At 39.1% G+C, this 19,282-nt stretch overlaps 1 protein-coding gene and 1 non-coding gene across 7 annotated transcripts in view; one reads left to right on the top strand and one right to left on the bottom strand.

Annotated features, from left to right (window-relative positions):
* The window catches only part of PPP1R21 (protein phosphatase 1 regulatory subunit 21), a 65,043-nt gene that overhangs the window by 12,440 nt on the left and 33,321 nt on the right, over nt 1–19,282 (bottom strand). For all 6 annotated transcript variants that reach the window (XM_066267084.1, XM_066267086.1, XM_066267090.1 and 3 more), the window contains 5 exons: nt 17,720–17,856; nt 13,267–13,359; nt 9,102–9,229; nt 5,618–5,770; nt 2,512–2,604 (listed from right to left, as the gene is read on the bottom strand). In XM_066267084.1, coding sequence (XP_066123181.1) covers nt 2,512–2,604; nt 5,618–5,770; nt 9,102–9,229; nt 13,267–13,359; nt 17,720–17,856 — 604 coding nt within the window. The remainder of the gene's footprint in view (nt 1–2,511; nt 2,605–5,617; nt 5,771–9,101; nt 9,230–13,266; nt 13,360–17,719; nt 17,857–19,282) is intronic.
* TRNAT-AGU (transfer RNA threonine (anticodon AGU)) lies at nt 14,982–15,057 on the top strand. Its single transcript has one exon. It is a non-coding gene; the product is annotated as a tRNA-Thr (tRNA).

Here is a 19,282-nt window from a genome sequence, read left to right as displayed (position 1 = left end):
TTTATCAAGGAAAAGCAATTGAAAACCACCTAAATGACTAAAATTTTAAAAAAGTGGAAAGATTAAGTACAAACTGGCAGTTACAGAACAGTCATGGGATGTGAAGCACAGCACAGGCAGTCCAGTCAGTAATAATGTCATAACCATGGATGGGGCCAGGTAGGTACTTGACCACTTTATAAATTTAAAGAATAATAATGAATGTAAACTGTAATTGAAAAAAAAAAACACAGAAAATATAAAGCTAGGCATATGTATGGAATAATTGTAATAATCATATATATAGTGCTAAAAGGAGTAAAATTTGGGACAAACACTGAAAAACTGTCTGGCAGGATCTTTTAAAACTGAACATATCGCCCTGGCTGGTTGGCTCAGCGGTAAAGCGTCGGCCTGGCGTGCAGGAATCCCGGGCTCAATTCCCAGCCAGGGCACACAGGAGAAGCGCCCATCTGCTTCTCCACCCCTCCCCCTCTCCTTCCTCCAGTCTCTCTCTTCCCCTTTGGCAGCCAGGGCTCCATTGGAGCAAAGTTGGCCGGGGCGCTGGGGATGGCTCTGTGGCCTCTGCCTCAGGTGCTAGAATGGCTCTGGTTGCAACTGAGCAACGCCCAAGATGGGCAGAGCATCGCCCCCGGTGGGCATGCGGGTGGATCCCGGTCAGGCGCATGCGGGAGTCTGTCTGACTTTCTCCCCGTTTCCAACTTCAGAAAAATACAAAAAAACCCCAAAAAACTGAACATATCATCGCCAGTAATCCCCTTCTGGGTACATCCCCAATAGAAATGCATGCAAGTTCATCAAAAGGCATGTATAAGAATGTTCATAGCAGCATTAGGATAGCAAACACTTAAGACTACCCACATATTCATAAGCAGTTAAGAATAATGTATATTCACACAATACTCAACAGCAATGAAAATGGACAAATTACAACTACATGTAACACAGATGAATATTACAAATCTAATGTTGAATGAAAGAGGCCAGACCTGAAAGAGTATACACAACATGTCTCACTTAATAAAAAAAATCAGTATAGGCAACAAACACAATTATGGTGTTAGAACGCAGGATGATAGTTATCTTTTGGGGAGAGGAGAATAGCAACTAAAAAGGGCATGAGAAAGGCTCCTGGGGTCCACATAATATTTACATAAATAAGGAAATATTCTTTTTTAAACATTTTATCTATGTGCTGGTTACATTAATTTATTGGGATACAACTAACAATTTGTATACTTTTCTTTAATTGCATTATACTTCAATAAGAAGTTTAAAAAGCTAATTCTCGGGGCACAGAAAAGCTTGAGAATTACAGAAAATAAAATCTTATAGTGAATTCCAAGTGCTTTACCAGCTATCATGGCTGAGCAATCACTGAGTACCAAGCACTATTCTTGGTACTTTCCTCCTGTCATCCCACCAGGTCTCCTAAGAGTCCTACAGTTCTCATTTCTCAAACAGAATGAAAGCTCCCGGCAGCTAAACCACCTGCTAAGCTAGCAAATGGCAGAGCCAGGATTTAGGGCCCCATCTGTCTAGCTCACAAGTCTGATTTTTTTCACTATATCACATTGCCTCCCATTGGCTCAATTAATCCTTACAGGACCCTGAAAGGTAGATATTATCTTTACTTTAGAGAGGCAGGAGGTGAGACCTAGAGTGGTTATTAGACTAGCCTGCAGCTGGTCAATGGAAGAGTGGGAAAAGCAATAGCTTTGAAGTCAGACAATTCTGCCACTTACTAGCTACTCTGGATAAAAGCTATTTCATTTCTTTGAGTTTTACTAGCTTCACATAAGATAAAGAAAAAGTCTAAAATCAATTTTTTTTTTAGATCGTCCACATTTTATTGTCTCAGGAATTCTGTTTTTCAGGAATTATTCTGTGAATGAAATTTTTAGTTCCAACATCACAATATACTAATATTGAAAAGATAATTGATATGTGTCCAATGAATAAGATCAGTATAGATGAAATATTGTCTCAGATGAATTTATTTCTGTTGTCTTTTAAAATAAACATTACCAAAACTAAAAGCAAGCTAGTGTTAAAGTGAATAAACCTCTGACAAAGCTACACTGGTGTCAGTTTGTACCAACTTGTACAAAGATAGTACCTCCTACCTTCACCTGCCTCCAAATACAATAAAGCAGTTGAATACTAAAATTTTTTCATTCCTGTGCATTTAAGAAATAAAATAACCCACTGAGTTATTTCAGACATTTAATCTAGTGCCTAAAGAAAAAATTAATCATCATGGCCAAAGTATGTTGATATTATTTTACTGGTGATTATAATACCAACTGAATCAAGATGACTTTAAATTTAGAGTACAAAGAAATGTTTTCAATGAATTATGCTTATGGTGCTTTTTAGCATGTGTTAAACAATTAACTTTAATGTTTATTTCTATAGCCTTATAAATCACCATATGTATGTTAAAAACCTTTTGCAGGGAGATTAATATTTATGCCCTTTAGCAAGTGCTATGATATCCAGGTGCCATACCTGTTGTGCAAGGCCTTCTCGACTTTCGGTAGAGCTAAGTAGGACCCGGCGGTTGGCCAGTGCTTCTTCATAAGGCACAGACTCAGAGAGAGGCTATGAGAAAATCATCACAAAAATTAAAGAAAAAGATATTATCCTCCTGATCCCACATATACAAATTAGAATGTTAAATGGGGTTTGATAATAAATTCAGATGTATGCCAAGATAGACTATTTCCTTTAATAAATGTAAAAAGAAATTTCTTTCCATTAAAAAAAAAAGAAAAAGAATAAAGGTGAATTTGTTATCCGAGTTACAAGATATACTACTTAAAACTGTATTGACTTGCATCATAATAGAAAGATAAAAAAACAGGATATAAAAATCTAAAAACAGACAAAAGCAAATACAAAAATATATTATGTGACAAATGTTGCATTTGCAAGTCAATGGAGAAAGGTAGCCTGGATAAATGGTACAAGAACAACCAAATTATTTTTCTAAGTAATTTAGAAAACTAAGCATTTAGATCCCTATTTTTGCACCTCATATCAGAATAAAGGAATTCAAGATGGATTGAAAAATCTCAATTTAAAAAGTTAGACCACAAAAGAACTGGGAAAAAATATGGGTGACTGTCTCTAATTTTAGGAAGTGCTCTGACTTTCCAAGATTCCCCTGAGAATCACCACCATTAAGAAAAAGATTAGGCCCTGGCCGGTTGGCTCAGCGGTAGAACGTCGGCCTGGTGTGCAGAAGTCCCAGGTTCGATTCCTGGCCAGGGCACACAGGAGAGGCGCCCATTTGCTTCTCCACCCCTCCCCCTCTCCTTCCTCTCTGTCTCTCTCTTCCCCTCCTGCAGCCAAGGCTCCATTGGAGCAAAGATGGCCTGGGCGCTGGGGATGGCTCTGTGGCCTCTGCCTCAGGCGCTAGAATGGCTTTGGACGCAACAGAGTGACGCCCCAGAGGGGCAAAGCATCGCACCCTGGTGGGCATGCCGGGTGGATCCCGGTCGGGCGCATGCGGGAGTCTGTCTGACTGCCTCCCCGTTTCCAGCTTCAGAAATATGAAAAAAAAAAAAAGAAAAGAAAAAGATTAGTTTGATGATATAAAAATTAAGACTTATTTTTTGAAAAATAACTACAGCAAACTGAGGAGGAGGAAATATTTATAATACAAATAAGATATCTAAATCCTTAATATAGAGAGAGCTTTCAACCCTACTTAGGAATATTTATTTCAAAACAGAAAAATGATTTGAACAGGGAATTGATACAATAAATATTCAAAATAACTTGTGAAAAGATGTTCCACTTCAATAATAAGCAAAGAAATGTAAATTAAATTAACAATATGAGGCTGCTCATCTGAGGCTAAAAAATATTAAATTTATGGGTTAAACTTATACTTCTATTGATGGTAAACTATAAATAGGTAACCTTCCTAAAGTGTTTTAAAATATGAAAATGTGTCAAAATATGAAGTATTCCTAGACTTTGAACCAGCTATTCATTTTTTAGAAATTAATCTTAAAGATATAATTAAAACAATTAGAGAAATATAGGGAGATAGGTAGCCTTATACATTACTAGAAGGGAAAAAATAGTATAGCCTCGAAAGAAAGAAAGAAGAACGAACAAAAGAAAGAAAGAAAGAAAGAAAGAAAGAAAGAAAGAAAGAAAGAAAGAAAGAAAGAAAGAAAGAAAGAGAGAGAGAGAGAAAGGGAGGGAGAAAGGAAAGAAGAAGGGAGGGAGGGAGGAGAGGGAGGGAAGGGAAGGGAAAAACAGTATAGCCACTTGTAAGGGCAATTTGACAGTAAATACAGTATTAAAACTTAAAATGTGCAAACGACATGATCCAGAACATTCCACTTCTCAGTATTCCACACACTTGCTCAAAAAGGCATTTATAAAACTATCCATCACAGTATTATAACAGTAAAAAACTGGAATCAACCGAAATAACCACCAATAACGGAATACCTAAATGAACCACGTAATAGTCACATTATAGACTTCTATGCCGTATTTAAAAGGGAAATTGTAGCCACCATGTGTCATAACATAGACAAATCTCTAAAACATATTTTAAATAAAAAAGCAAGTTGCACTGCACAATGAAACATGCATTTAGGTTTAAAAAAAGAAAGTTCTATATATTGTATATTGTCTCTAGGTTTATATATGTGCATAAAAATGCTTCAAAAGAGTTTGAGTGGAACTAGAATTAGAGATTGTGATTTGCCTATAATATTCTAAGGTAATATAAGAATGTATTTATGCACTATGTATAGGTAAAAGTGAAAAGGAAATAAGAAGGAAAAGGTAAAAACAAACGCACAAAGTTGCATGTGCAAGAATACCCACTGTAGTATTGCACGTAACAATTAAAAATAAGAAACAACCTAAAAATCTACTAGAAATGGATTAATTAAATTATTACACATTTAACAGAATGAAATACTATAAATGAAATACTATACAGGCATTAAAGGAGAACAATTTATAATGTTTTGATATATAAAGCTATCCACATTATATTACAAGGAAAAAACAGACTCTCAAACAGCAAACATATCCAAACATATTCTCTTTTTATAGCATATGTATCTGTGTGTGTGCATGGTCATACATGCATTAAAATTTTTTTGGATATAGATATACTCTAACAAAGTCAAGAGTAGCTAGCTTTGAGTGGTAGAATTTGGGATGACCATAATTGTCTTCTTCATGTACTACTGTATCTTGATTTCTTTTTGCAATGATTGTGTATTCTTACTATACTCAGGTAAAAATTATATTTTTTGTTTGTACAAGTTTAAGATTTTCTAAGGTTTAACACTTATTGGCTGCCTGGTTGCTCCATCCTGAGCAGTCCACCAGGCACTGGGGACATGAGTCCACCACAGCCTATGCGTATATCACCTATTAGGTGAGATTTGGGTCTCGGTTACCTCCTCCTCTCCAAACATCCTCAACACCCACCAACCACCATTGCCTCAAAATTGTGTAAAACCTAAATAATATGAGTGGTGGAAAAACTCTTGCCATTCTCTGGAATTATTCCTGATTTTTCCTTCAATTTATGTTATCAGAAGCTCCAATAATGTTAACAGAGCTCACAAACCTTTCTCAAAGCCTTCATATAGGCGGCAGCTTTTTTCTTGTACTGTAGCATGCATTCGGCTGAAAGGGGACTAATGAATCCACTTGATGCCTTAGGCCCATAGCTCAGTGAAGCAATGAAGTAGTCCACGTTGTTGCTGAAGAAAGATGCAATCTAAATGAAGTGTGACAAGAAGATAGATTTTATTTTCCAATAATATACCTAAAATAAATAAATATATATAGTGGTTTTTGAAGCAAAGTTAAAGATACTCAGAATGGAAATGAAATATCAGCACTTGCCCCAAAGTCCACATTTATTTGAGAATGCCTAAACAATGATTTATAATAAAAAGACAATACCAGTATAAATATTGAGACTGTACTACTGACAGGTCTTAATCTAGGCAATTTTTATTCTTCCTGAAAACCAAAATGGATTCTGACTTTTTCAGTATATTCCTAGATGATGTCCATGAGCTTGACCTCAATGATTCTGCCACTACTCTCAAAATATACACATTTGGGTTTATACCTTCCATTTGAATTTTAACTTTAAATGTTTCATATTCCAACATAAGACATAATGCAGGCATCTTGAATATGCAATCTCTGCTTAAATTTAATTCTGTAAAACTCAATCTGTACATCACAAATATAATAGAAAAGAGTGAAAATTAAGTAGATTCTTTTTTTTTTTTTGTATTTTTCTGAAGCTGGAAACGGGGAGAGACAGACAGACTCCCGCATGCGCCGGACCGGGATCCACCCGGCACGCCTACCAGGGGCGATGCTCTGCCCACCAGGGGGCGATGCTCTGCCCCTCCAGGGCATCGCTTTGCCGAGACCAGAGCCACTCTAGCGCCTGGGGCAGAGGCCAAGGAGCCATCCCCAGCGCCCTGGCCATCTTTGCTCCAATGGAGCCTTGGCTGTGGGAGGGGAAGAGAGAGACAGAGAGGAAGGAGGGGGGGGTGGAGAAGCAAATGGGCGCTTCTCCTATGTGCCCTGGCCGGGAATCGAACCCGGGTCCCCCGCACGCCTGGCCGACGCTCTACCGCTGAGCCAACAGGCCAGGGCCTTAAGTAGATTCTTGTCACTTAATGATTTAGCCTTTATTAAGTGTACATAAGCAGCCACAAAGATCCATAACTACAACTGATGAGCCACAATCTTTTTGAATCTACAGTGCTATATATGAAATGGTGGTACAAATAAAAATGTCTAAAGAAAGTCTTGGGTACTCTAAAGAGTATTCTATCTTGATAAATAAGAAAAAGTGAGCCTGACCAGGTGGTGGCACAGTGGATAGAGCGTTGGACTGAGACACAGAGGACCCATGTTCAAGGCCCCAAGGTCACTGGCTTGAGCGCAGGTTCACTGGCTTGAATGTTGGATCCTAGACATGACTCAGTGGTCGCTGGCTTGAGTTCCTTGAGTTCAAGGTCGCTGGCTTGAGTATGGGGGGGTCACTCACTCTGCTGTAGCCCACCCCACACCCCCAGTCAAGGCACATATGGGAAAGCAAACAATGAGAAACTAGGGTGCCACATGAAAGAATTGATGATTCTCATCTCTCTCCCTTCCTGTCCGTCTGTCCCTAAATGTCCCTCTGTCTCTGTCTCTCTCACTAAAAAAATAAAATAAAATAAAATGAAATAAAATAAATAAGTGACTTATAAAACAGAGTATTCTATATTGGCAAGAATTGTCCAAAAAGTAGACAATTAATTACTAATGGTCTGAAGGATTATATTTTTTCATTAATACTTTACTTTGTCAAATTAAATTCTATGTTAGGCAATATTCTAGAAAATGAGGACCTACTAAAGTTCTTGAGCTATATATTCCTTATGAACGACACGGACAATTACACACTCAGTGTTGGCATTTATTTCATGGTAGTGTACAATAAGGTTTATTTTCTTTCCCCTTTCTATCATGTCTACAGTTCCCAAATGCTCTTTCATAAGCATGTTACACTTTCTTATTGTTTTTTAATACAAGCTATAAAATTATTTAATCAAATCACATTAGCTAAGTATTAAGCTATTATACCATAGTCTAACATTAGTTCAGATATATAGTTAAAAACCATTTATAAAAATTCGAAATGAAGTTCAAATACTTTTTCTTGAGACAGTTCAAGGTTTCAGGCAAAGCAAATCTAACATAAACTATGAATATATAGGCATTAAATATACCAGAGTTCTTATAAAAAGTGGCAAATGCAGAGACTCCTGTAAAATACCAACATTCTCTTTTTCTGGAATTTGTCTTAACTGACATGGCTGTAGAATAAAAGCATTCAAGTGGAGGCAGTGGGTGTGGTTTTCTGACCAAGGAATCCTATAGGCACAGATCTGAGAACTGACAGAAACTAAAGGAAGCACCAGTTAAGTTTGGCAATATCTGACATGATCTATGATCGTTTCTGATTAACTTAAACCACTGGGGAAAAAAATGTTTCTATTATGGTCAACTTGTCAGAAAAATAATGGTATATAAACATGGATCAAGATGAGCATTTCCTTGAGAAATTACGTTGAGTCAGTTGAAATAAATGGGCTAAAATAATCCTGAATATAGTCCTTCCAGCATAATATATATGGTTAATTCTCAGAGAAATCTTACTCTCTAAAGGGATTGATCATAGCCACATGAACATGCATTCCTAGAATGTGACTTCTGCTAAAACTAGATATTCAAGATAGAATGAGGTTTAAAGAAACTGCACTTTGGTCATTTTATAATAATTAAGTACTTAATGATCCAAATGATCATTATCCAATATTAAGAGTTCAATGAAAAGACATATGTTGAAGGCACTTTGAAAGTACTTGTTTCCTGACCTGTGGCAGCGCAGTGAACAGTGTCGACCTGGAATGCTGAGGTCGCCAATTTGAAAGCCCAGGCTTGCCTGGTTAGGGCACATACAAGAAGTAACTACTACTACTACAAGTTGATGCTTCCTGCTCCTCCCCTGCCCCTTTTTCTCTCTCAAATCAATAAATAAAATCTTAAAAAAAAAAAAAAAAAAAAAAAAAAAGAAGAGGTGCATTAAAAATAAAAGTACTTGTTAAAGTTCAAAACCACAGAGTTAGCATTACCACAGTATTACCAAAACACAAATAAAAAACTTGGGGGAAAAAACTCAAATATGAACAGAAGATTTTCTTTTGTTTTTATGTATCCCAATTTCTAATAGGAAACCTTTGATATATAAGGGTGTATATTGAGACCATCTAGAATCTTCAAATCATCAAACAGGTCATCAAAACATAAAAAGTTAGTTATCCTCATACTCATCACACATACTTAAAAGTAATTAACACATTGCTTTAAATACTAAGTAGGGAGGAGGAAATGGGAGACAACTTTATTTCACAAAAAGCCTGATACTCCAAAATCCTTTTACAGATCAATTTTCCTATGTCATTTAAGGAAAAAAAAGAAGGAGCATATGTAAGAATTGAATTTAATGTCAATGTAAACCAGAGAAAAATTACCTTTCCTGCTGCATTTGTTAATGCCACTGCTGATGACAAGATACAGTCATTCGTTGTTATGAGCTTCTGTGTTGCTGTTGGAAGGTCATGCTCTATTGTAGCTTTCTGACTATAATGTTTGGAAATATCTGTAAAAGCAATCGAACAAAAACTCATTATTATCTATATAAGGGGCATATAGATAACTATGCTGTTAATACCCCATATCTATTCTTACAAATTTACTTAAAAAGTGGCCCAAATATCAGGATTGTGCTGAATATCAATTAGGTCACAACCCAAGTGAAAAGAATAGAGAGAAGTGAGGGTCTCTTAACACCATCCCAGCATCTCTTTCACAGCCACTAGCTTGTTGGTCCTTCACTTGAGTGTTAGCCCTTATTCTAGTGTTGGGTAAATGACCCTGACCAGTATTTACCAGTTAAAACCTAGGATTTGATAGTCCAATAGGCACAAATGAGAATTTATCTTGTACTTATATAAGCAAACCATGAGGTGGGAACAAAACTGCCAACAGAGGCACAAGGTCCCACAGTCCTTACTGGACGGTAGCTAGTTGGCTAGTACACACTCTAACAATGAGAAGCATCTCCACAGCCAAAGAAGGACAGTATACTACAGTGGCTGGCTTCACGTGCTACTGCCTCCAGTCCAAGAATAAACAGTACAACCAAGGTCTGTGGTTAGAAAGGCACAGAACAGAGATTTAGCTATCGGCATGTTAAGACAAACTGCAATAGGTGAAACTGGCCAAACAGTCAAGATTGGGGTTTTCTGGGTCTCTGAGAAGTGAATAATTTTGTCTTGGAAGTAAGGGAAAATGGGAGAGTTGTTAAGAGAACATGATTTACAAGGAAGGGTAATTATATTTTTAAGTAATAAAGTGTTTACCATACAGCCTCCTTTAAATTTTTTAAGAATACTTTTGTTATACAGCATTATCATTACCAACAAAGCTAAAAATAAATAACACAATATGAAAATTAACTTTTATAGCAGATGTGTATGCAGAGACTTTCATTTATTGAGAATCAAGAAATTTAGTTAATTTTAGACAGTAGATAATTCAGAGGAAATAAGACCATTTAGAAAGAAATGGTATTTGAGATTTAACCTGATATGACCATGATATTTTAATATAAAATTACTGTAAATGTTATGAACAAATTTTTACTAAAATTTTTAAACTAGGGTATTATTTTATTTATATATTTTATATACATGTGTAACTTATATACATATATAAACTTCTAATTTAATATTTTAGATTTATAGAAAAGTTACAGTCAGTTTTCCCTATTGTTAACATCTTATATGACTACAGTACAACTGTCACAGCAAAGGAATCAGCTAATTGGTATATTACTATTATGTTTAATATATTTTTTAAAATAAATGATTATTCTCTATACAAGATATCCAAGTGAATAAAAATTCAACTGGAATGAACATTTCTTGTATAATGAACTTTCTAATCCCTAACACATTTCTTTCTGTTCACCACTGAAAACTGTATTTAACATTTTATAGGAAGTGTACAATGCTATAATACAATGTGGTTGGTAGGCAACCTTGGTTGATTGGCAGGTAATTGAGATACTTATGAAAGACGTACACATGTAGCTTCTATTGGATCAATGCTACTATGATTTGACAATAATAATTCTCTCAATCCAATTGTTTACTCTTTATTCAGTCCACATATTTTAAATATTTAGGGTGTTCTTTGACATTAAATTCTAAAAGAACAAAGAAATCACATGACCTACATCAGAGATTTTTCTTTTATGTTTCCTATGAGTCTACCTGCTTTAGATCTAAGACTAAAGATGAACAATTCTCTCTTAGAATGCCCATTGTTAATTTTTTTTTTTTCATTTTTCCGAAGCTGGAAACAGGTAGACAGTCAGACAGACTCCCGCATGTGCCCGACCGGGATCCACCCGGCATGCCCACCAGGGGGCGATGTTCTGCCTATCTGGGGCGTCGCTCTGTTGCATCCAGAGCCATTCTAGCACCTGAGGCAGAGGCCACAGAGCCATCCCCAGCGCCCGGGCCATCTTTGCTCCAATGGAGCCTCGGCTGCAGGAGGGGAAGAGAGAGACAGAGAGGAAGAAGAGGGGGAGGGGTGGAGAAGCAGATGGGCGCTTCTCCTGTGTGCCCTGGCCGGGAATCGAACCCGGACTCCTGCATGCCAGGCAGACGCTCTACCGCTGAGCCAACCGGCCAGGGCCCATTGTTAAAATTTTAATTCACTTCTATTTTAAATCCAGGTAGGATACACATTTTAATAAATAGCTCTCTTTTTACACTGATACCAACCTGCCCACCTGCCTTCCTTCTTTCCTTAAAACTGAGATAAAGCAATTACTCAGGGCAAAGCAGGAAGGGAAGAGGTTTGAAACAACAGTTCTCTTAAACACAAAGCTTCTTCTGTTAATACCAGTAAATGTTCACTCTTGAGTTTTCATGAAAGATACACAATAGTCTCCCAAGTGAGAAAAAGATATTTAAAATGTAAACCTATCAACAGGACCCATAATCTCGCCAACCATCCTTCATGCTTCTCAATATTCTCTCTTCATATATGTTAGTTTTCAAGAACAGAAACCAATGAAGGCACACAGAGGGAGCCTCCCTTAGAGGCTTAGAGAGCCTCTGATCTTCCCAGAATCTCTATCAATTCATGGCAAATAGTCACAGAAACAGCCTTGGATTTGGACCACTTGGCATTTTCTCAAATTTTGTAATGTATAATGTGAACAAAAGCATCTTTGGAAAACCTTGTATTTTACAGATTAATTAAAATAGCATTAGAAATAAAATCAAAAATTTTTTAAATGCAAATGAAGCTCTAAGGTCCATCTCATAGGATAGCTACCTCCCCTGCTGCAGTCCCTCCTTCACAGGAATGCTAGAGGAAATTACTAGCAGAACAAATCATAGTATCAGCATAGAAAAATTTAGAAAACAAAACCAAAAACCTCTAGCCACAGAGCCACTTGTGGTTTGAGTGGCCTGATTCTAGTTTAAGTAAAATTCTGGAAGATACGACTAGAGGTAAGTCTGAGCTCCCCAAAAAAGCCTGCACAATCCCTTAGGTTTCATATAAACCAGACTAGAGTCTGCAGGGTCGGGTCTATTGTCACCTGCCACCAAGACTGCCTATTCAAGCTATGGTTTCTGCAACCAGGGCTACCTCCACAAGAGGGGTGACTTTTAAAGTTCCTTATAATTTAAGACAGGCCACAGGAAGGACCATTCTCCAGACTGAATGGTGAGGTGGTGCTGGATAATACGGTTGAGCCTATACTGAGTCCCATAGGTTATATGCCAATCTATAAAAGGGCTCCAAACATACCCATCTTATACATGCTAACCAACACAATTTTAAGTTTTTAAAAAGTATTTTCTGTGAAACTAGTAATTGGTCACTAATTGTTAACTAAACATCACAATGAATAATCTATTTCCAATAGTCCTTAATAATTTTTCCCAAATTCACCTTTCCCTACCCCAACAGTCTTCAAAATGAACAGAAAGGAGAAGAAAATCTAGAAGCCACACGGAGCTATAGATTAAAAATGTTCAGATTCAGGGCTCTGAGTCACATGCTAAGAAGCATATAAAATGCTTTTCAGCTAACTATGCTTATATAAGCGATTGAAAACTGACCAAAGCTTAAAAACAGACCTTCACTTCTTAAGGCTCTGCTGAACAAAACAGGACTTAAAATGGGCACTTTACACATAAAAATGCACAGGTTGGTGGAAAGTTCATGCATTCGGCCTGGGATCTTTAAGCCTTGGTTTCTTCAATTCCTTCATGTTGGGCTCTAACAAGCGTGATGTATTTTGCTAAATGTTTCTGAATAGCATGTCTGGTTTGATAGAATTCACACACCTGCCTCAAGTCAGTGTAATGTATTTTTGGCTAAAGTCCTGTGCACAAGGGTTCCTCTTCAGTACTTTGTTTACCTTCAGAAATGAAGCAGATGGGAAAAGCAGAAGGCAGTGAGCTATGCACTTCATCATAAGCCAAATGCTACTGAGCCTCTATCTGAGGTCTATTAGCCTTGGCAGTGTTTGTTTAAATCTCATTCAGGCAGATCTGAGAAAGTGGGAAGAAGGTTTTAAGTTTATTTATGCTCTTTTTCAAATCTCACCTTTCATGACATCATGAAATCCATGCAGAGCAGCACCAACATTTGTTAAGACGGAACTGTAGTTTGTCCGAAGGAGTCCATCCGGCTCTGTACCTAGGAAACCAAAACCACAACCTAAGCATTGTCCCAGAAGACTTCACCTGAAGAACGGACAATGCACCATCTCCCTGAGCTTTTGGGAAGAGAGGGGATAAAGAATACTTGTGATATGTTGAAAATACTGGCTTTCAAAATCATTGCAGGCACATTCAGATAGAATGGTGATAAATATAAATACATCTAACTGATCTGCATCCCCCATGTCCATAAATATTTTTAATGGTTAAGAATCAAAATTAAATTGTTAAGCAGAATTATACCTTTCATGATTCTTTTGGAAATGGAAGTCTTTCTGAATTTTCACCTTGTGAAAATACATTACATATCTGTTATTTTATCCTTTCCCTACACATTATTTTTTAAAAGATTTTATGCGTTGATTTTAGAGAGTGGAAAGAGAGAAAAAGGTGGGGGAGGAGCAGGAAGCATCAGCTCGTAGTTGTCTCCCATATGTGCCTTGACCAGGTAAGCCCAGGGCTTCAACCAGCAACCTCAGTGTTCCGGGTCAATGCTCCACCCACTGCACCACCACAGGTCAGGTCCTACACATTATTTTTTAAATAAGCATCACTAAGAACACTGCTGTTCAAACATCATAGAGTTCTACTTCTGGCACAGCAGCATGAGCTATACAGTCCGCTCTCCACCACAACTAGTGAAAATTATTAAAAGCAACCATTTAAAACTCTGGAAATGATTCTAAAAACATATACCAAATGAGGAAACTTTTACTCAAGAAACTCTATAACAATTTGGTAAGAACAGCAAGAGTCTTTGGTATGTGAACCAAGTTCCACTCCTTCCCTCCCTCCCTTACTAGCTCATAAACTAGAAATCCCACTTCAGACTGGTACAGCCAATACAGGACACCCTCTCCCTAACTCCCAGCTGGAGGACTGCAGTTCTCATCTTGCCCCAGGTCCCTGTTGCTGAGCATGACTGAGGAATGAGGGCTCTGTTTCACCCAACCCCGACTCTTGGGATGGAGGCTCTACTCAGGCATGGTACTGCTGAGCATATGGGGCCCTGATCACTTGTGCCCCAGCTCACCAACAGGAGCTACACACTGAAAGAGGCAAGCCAGAGAGACCTGGGGCTGCTGCCCTACCTCTTCTACCAAGTGCTCAGCTACACTTGGTGTAATACAGGGGTGTTCCTCTGAGAGAAGTGCATCTCTGTCCCCACCCCCAGTACCAGAGTACCATGCTCAGAGATTTAGCTGAAGTGGGAAGTAGGCCTTAAAACAGAAAGCTCTCAATCTCTACTGAAAGAAACTAACTTAATTTACAAGAGTGCTCAAGCCTAAGGATGCATGCTCTAAAAATGATAAAGCTGGTAGTAAATGCAATTATGAGGAAACTGGTAATTCATTAATGATATAAGCTAAATATACTAATAGGCTGGTTGGTTTACCAGAGAGAACCAGAGAAAGATACAGCTAAGAAGAGCCATTTCCCAGGTTCAGAACAAATCTCAAACACTATCTCAAAAACTATACCTACTTGGTATATACTAGGTCTATAACTAACTCTACCTACAAAAATGCCCAAATTTAATTAGATCAATATGTGGAGAAATTTATGCCCCTAGAGGCATTGTTGAAAACAAGAGGGCAGGCCCTGGCCGGTTGGCTCAGTGGTAGAGCGTCGGCCTAGTGTGCGGAGGACCCGGGTTCGATTCCCGGCCAGGGCACACAGGAGAAGCGCCCATTTGCTTCTCCACCCCTCCGCCGCGCTTTCCTCTCTGTCTCTCTCTTCCCCTCCCGCAGCCAAGGCTCCATTGGAGCAAAGATGGCCTGGGCGCTGGGGATGGCTCTGTGGCCTCTGCCTCAGGCGGTAGAGTGGCTCTGGTCGCAACATGGCAACGCCCAGGATGGGCAGAGCATCGCCCCCTGGTGGGCAGAGCGTCGCCCCTGGTGGGCGTGCCGGGTGGATCCCGATCGGGCGCATGCGGGAGTCTGTCTGACTGTCTCTCCCTGTTTCCAGCTTCTAAAAACGAATAATAAAAAAAAAAAAAAACAAGAGGGCAAAACCCAGCAGTTAGTGAAGCTTAAACCTAGGTGTGATTAAGAAGGAGACAATGAAAGAGAGCCCTGTCAAAAACACTGTCCTCGGCCTGACCTGTGGTGGCACAGTGGATAAAGCATCAACCTGGAAACGCTGAGGTTGCCGGTTCAAAAGCCTGGGCTTGCCTGGTCAAGGCACATATGGGAGTTGATGCTTCCTGCTCCTCCTCCCTCTTCTCTCTCTCTCCCCCCTCTCTATAATGAATAAATAAAAAAATCTAAAAAATTAAAAAAATAAAGTAGCATTCACGTAATCCTTAAAAAAACAACAACACTGTTCTCGATGGTGACTGCGTGTGCCCAAGTCTGAGCCTGCTGAGAAACAAAGCAGGATATCAGGGTGCAAATTGATACCATGAAAACTATAAAATAAAGTTAAAAAATATTAAGGACCTACATAGATGAAAACCATACCATGTTCATGGATCAGAAAACTTAACATTGTTAAGACGGCAATTCTCCCCGTATTAGCTTCCCAGGGCTGCTTGTTTACAATCAAGCACCACAATGGAGCAGCTTACAACAGAAATTTATTCTCTCACAGTTCCTGGGGGCCTGGAGTCTGAAATCAAGGTGTGGACAGTGCCATATTCCCTCCTAAGGCTCTAGAGAGGAGCCTTCCCTTATCTTTTCCAGCTTCTATTAGCATCACATGTACTTTGGCTTGTAGCAGGATAACTCCAAGCCCTGCTTCTCTCTTCATGGCTTTCTCCCCTATGTCTCCTCTCTCTTCAAAGTTCCCCTTAAAGGACACCAGTCACTGGTCTGGTAGGGCTCTCCCTAAACCAGTAGGACCTCATCTTAACTTGATTACATCTGCCGAGATCCAATTTCCGAATAAGGTCACACACATAGGTACTGTGGGTTAGAATTTCAGATACCTTTTCGAGACACAATGCAGCCCACAAAACTCCCCAAAGTGATCTACATATACAACACAATCCCCACTGGAATCCCAGCTGACTTTATTGCAGAAACTAACAAGCTGATTCTAAAATCATATAAAATTTCAAGGGATCCACAAGAGCCAAGTCAATCCTGGAAAAGAATAAAGTAGGACTCCTCTCACAACATGACCTCAAAACTTACTACAAAGCAATAATCATCAAGAGAGTGTGGTCCTGGCATAGGATAGACATGCAGATCAATGGGAACAAACCAAAAATAAATCTATATATCTATGGTCAACTGAGTCTTAACAAGGGTGCCAAGACCATTCAACAATAAAAGTATCATTTTTTTTTTTTTTCTGAAGCTGGAAATGGGGAGAGACAGCCAGACAGACTCCCGCATGCACCCGATCGGGATCCACCCGGCACGCCCACCAGGGGCGATGCTCTGCCCACCAGGGGGCGATGCTCTGTCTCTCCGGGGTGTCGCTCCGCGGTGACCAGAGCCACTCCAGCGCCCGGGGCAGAGGCCAAGGAGCCATCCCCAGCGCCCGGGCCATCCCTGCTCCAATGGAGCCCCGGCTGCGGGAGGGGAAGAGATAGACAGAGAGGAAGGAGGGGGAGGGGAGTGGAGAAGCAAATGGGCGCCTCTCCTATGTGCCCTGGCCAGGAATCGAACCCGGGTCCCCCGCACGCCAGGCCGACGCTCCACCGCTGAGCCAACCGGCCAGGGCAAAAGTATAATTTTTTTAATGACTGGTGCTGGGACAACCTGATAGCCACATGCAAAATACAAATTGTATACAAAAATTAACTTCAAATGGGTCAAAGTCCTAAAGGTAAGGGCTGAATATAATGTCTTCTTTGAAGAAAACATGATTTAAGTTTTCATGACCTCAGACTTGACAATGGCTTCTTAGATATGACACCAAAAGCACAAGCAACAAAAAGTACATAAACTGGACTTCACCAAAATTAAAAACTTTTGTGCTTCAAAGGACATCATCAATAAAGTGAAACAAAAAAAAATAACCCACAAAATGAAAGAAAATATTGTAAATCATATATCCAGTAAGGGATCTGTATCTAGAATATGTAAAGGACACTTACAACTCAATAATAAAAAGACAAGCTAATTAAAAAATGAAAGAAAAATCTAAGTAGACACATCCTCAAAGAATATATACAGATGCTTGAAATCATTACAAATCACAGAAATTCGAATCAAAACTGCAATAAGATACCACTTCGAAAAGTCAGATAACAGTGGATTTAAATTTGAGCTTTTATAACTTTAGATCCTATACTTGACTCACTCAACCAAGCTAAACCATCTCCCTTCTCTGGCTCTTGTCCTCTACATTCTTCAAGTTGAACCATGAGTGACACACATACTCACTTGGCAAAGCAAGAAGGCCGACGTAAGTCTGCAGCTTCTCAAACACAGCTGTCATCTTTTTCATGTCCTGAGACAGCTCTAGATTCCTGGCTCTTAACGCAGATGTACAAAGAGAAGATTCACATTCTTCTTCTAAACTAGGAATGGGAAGATATTTTAAAGTGAGTATCCTGAACAATTTTCACTCAGCTATAAGAAACCATCTAAATTCTCAAACAACTCTATCCAAAGACAGACAAAAAAAAAAATTGATCTCATTTATAAGGTCTCATTTTGTTTTTTCTTCTTTTCCAAGTGAAAGGAGTAGAGATAGAGAGACAGATTCTCCATGAGCCCCAAACGGGATCGACCTGGAAACACCTGTCTTGGGCCAATGTTCTGCCCATCTGGGACCATGCTTGCAAACAAGCTATTTTTAGCACCTGAGGCAGAGGCTCCACAGAGCCATCCTCAATGGCTGTGGCCAATGCACTCAAACCAATCGAGCCATGGCTGCATGAGAGAAGAGAGAGAGAGAGAGAGAGAGAGAGAGAGAGAGAGAGAGAACAGGGAGAGGTGGAAGGGTGGAGAAACAGATGGTCGCTTCTCCCATATGCCCTGACCAGGAATCGAACCCAGGACATCCACATGACAGGCCAATGCTCTACCACTGAGCCAACTGACCGGGGCCTATAAGGTTTCATTTTTTATACCATGATACATGTATATATACCTGCTTGCTGCAAATATCAATGAAGTAACAGAGGACTAAATGGAAAAAAGATAAAGGTGTGTGTCCATTATTTTTTCAGCCTGAGAACAGCACAAAAATGCTCCCCTTAAAAATACTTTCAAAAGAAAAATATTTCATGGACTAAATTTCTAATGATAACTAATTAAATAGAAACTAGTAGATAGAATCATTAAGTATATTAACTTGCAAAAGTCATATAGATTGAAAAAAACAATCTATAGACTCAAATCTAAAAGTAAATGATTAGCCTGACCTGTAGTGGCGCAGTGGATAAAGCGTCGACCTGGAAATGCTGAGATCGCCGGTTCAAAACCCTGGGCTTGCCTGGTCAAGGCACATATGGGAGTTGATGCTTCCAGCTCCTCCTCCCTTCTCTCTCTCTCTCTCTCTCTCCTCTCTCTCTCTGTCTTTCCCTCTCCTCTCTAAAATGAATAAATAAAAAATAAATAAAAATAAAAAGTAAATGATTAGCCTGACCAGGCGGGATAGAGCATCGAATTGGGACAGGTTCGAAACCCCAAGGTCGCCAGCTTGAGCGCGGGCTCATCTGGTTTGACCAAGGCTCACCAGCTTGAGCCCAAGGTCACTGGCTTAAGCAAGGGCTCACTCGGTCTGCTGTAGCCCCCCAGTAAAGGCACATATGAAAAAGCAATCAATAAACAACTAAGGAGCCACAACAAAGAATTGATGCTTCTCATCTCTCTCTTTTCCTATCCATCGGTCCCTATCTGTCCCTCTCTCTGTCTCTGTCTGTCACAAAAAACACACACACACACACCAAAAAAACTTAAAAGTAAATGATTAATACTCATAAAATACATTGTATCATT

This window comes from Saccopteryx bilineata, chromosome 3, assembly GCF_036850765.1.
Source record: "Saccopteryx bilineata isolate mSacBil1 chromosome 3, mSacBil1_pri_phased_curated, whole genome shotgun sequence".
In the NCBI taxonomy this organism is placed as follows: Eukaryota; Metazoa; Chordata; class Mammalia; order Chiroptera; family Emballonuridae; genus Saccopteryx; species Saccopteryx bilineata.
The sequence above is the reverse complement of the archived record's forward strand: the minus strand, read 5'-3'. Positions and strand labels throughout refer to the sequence as shown.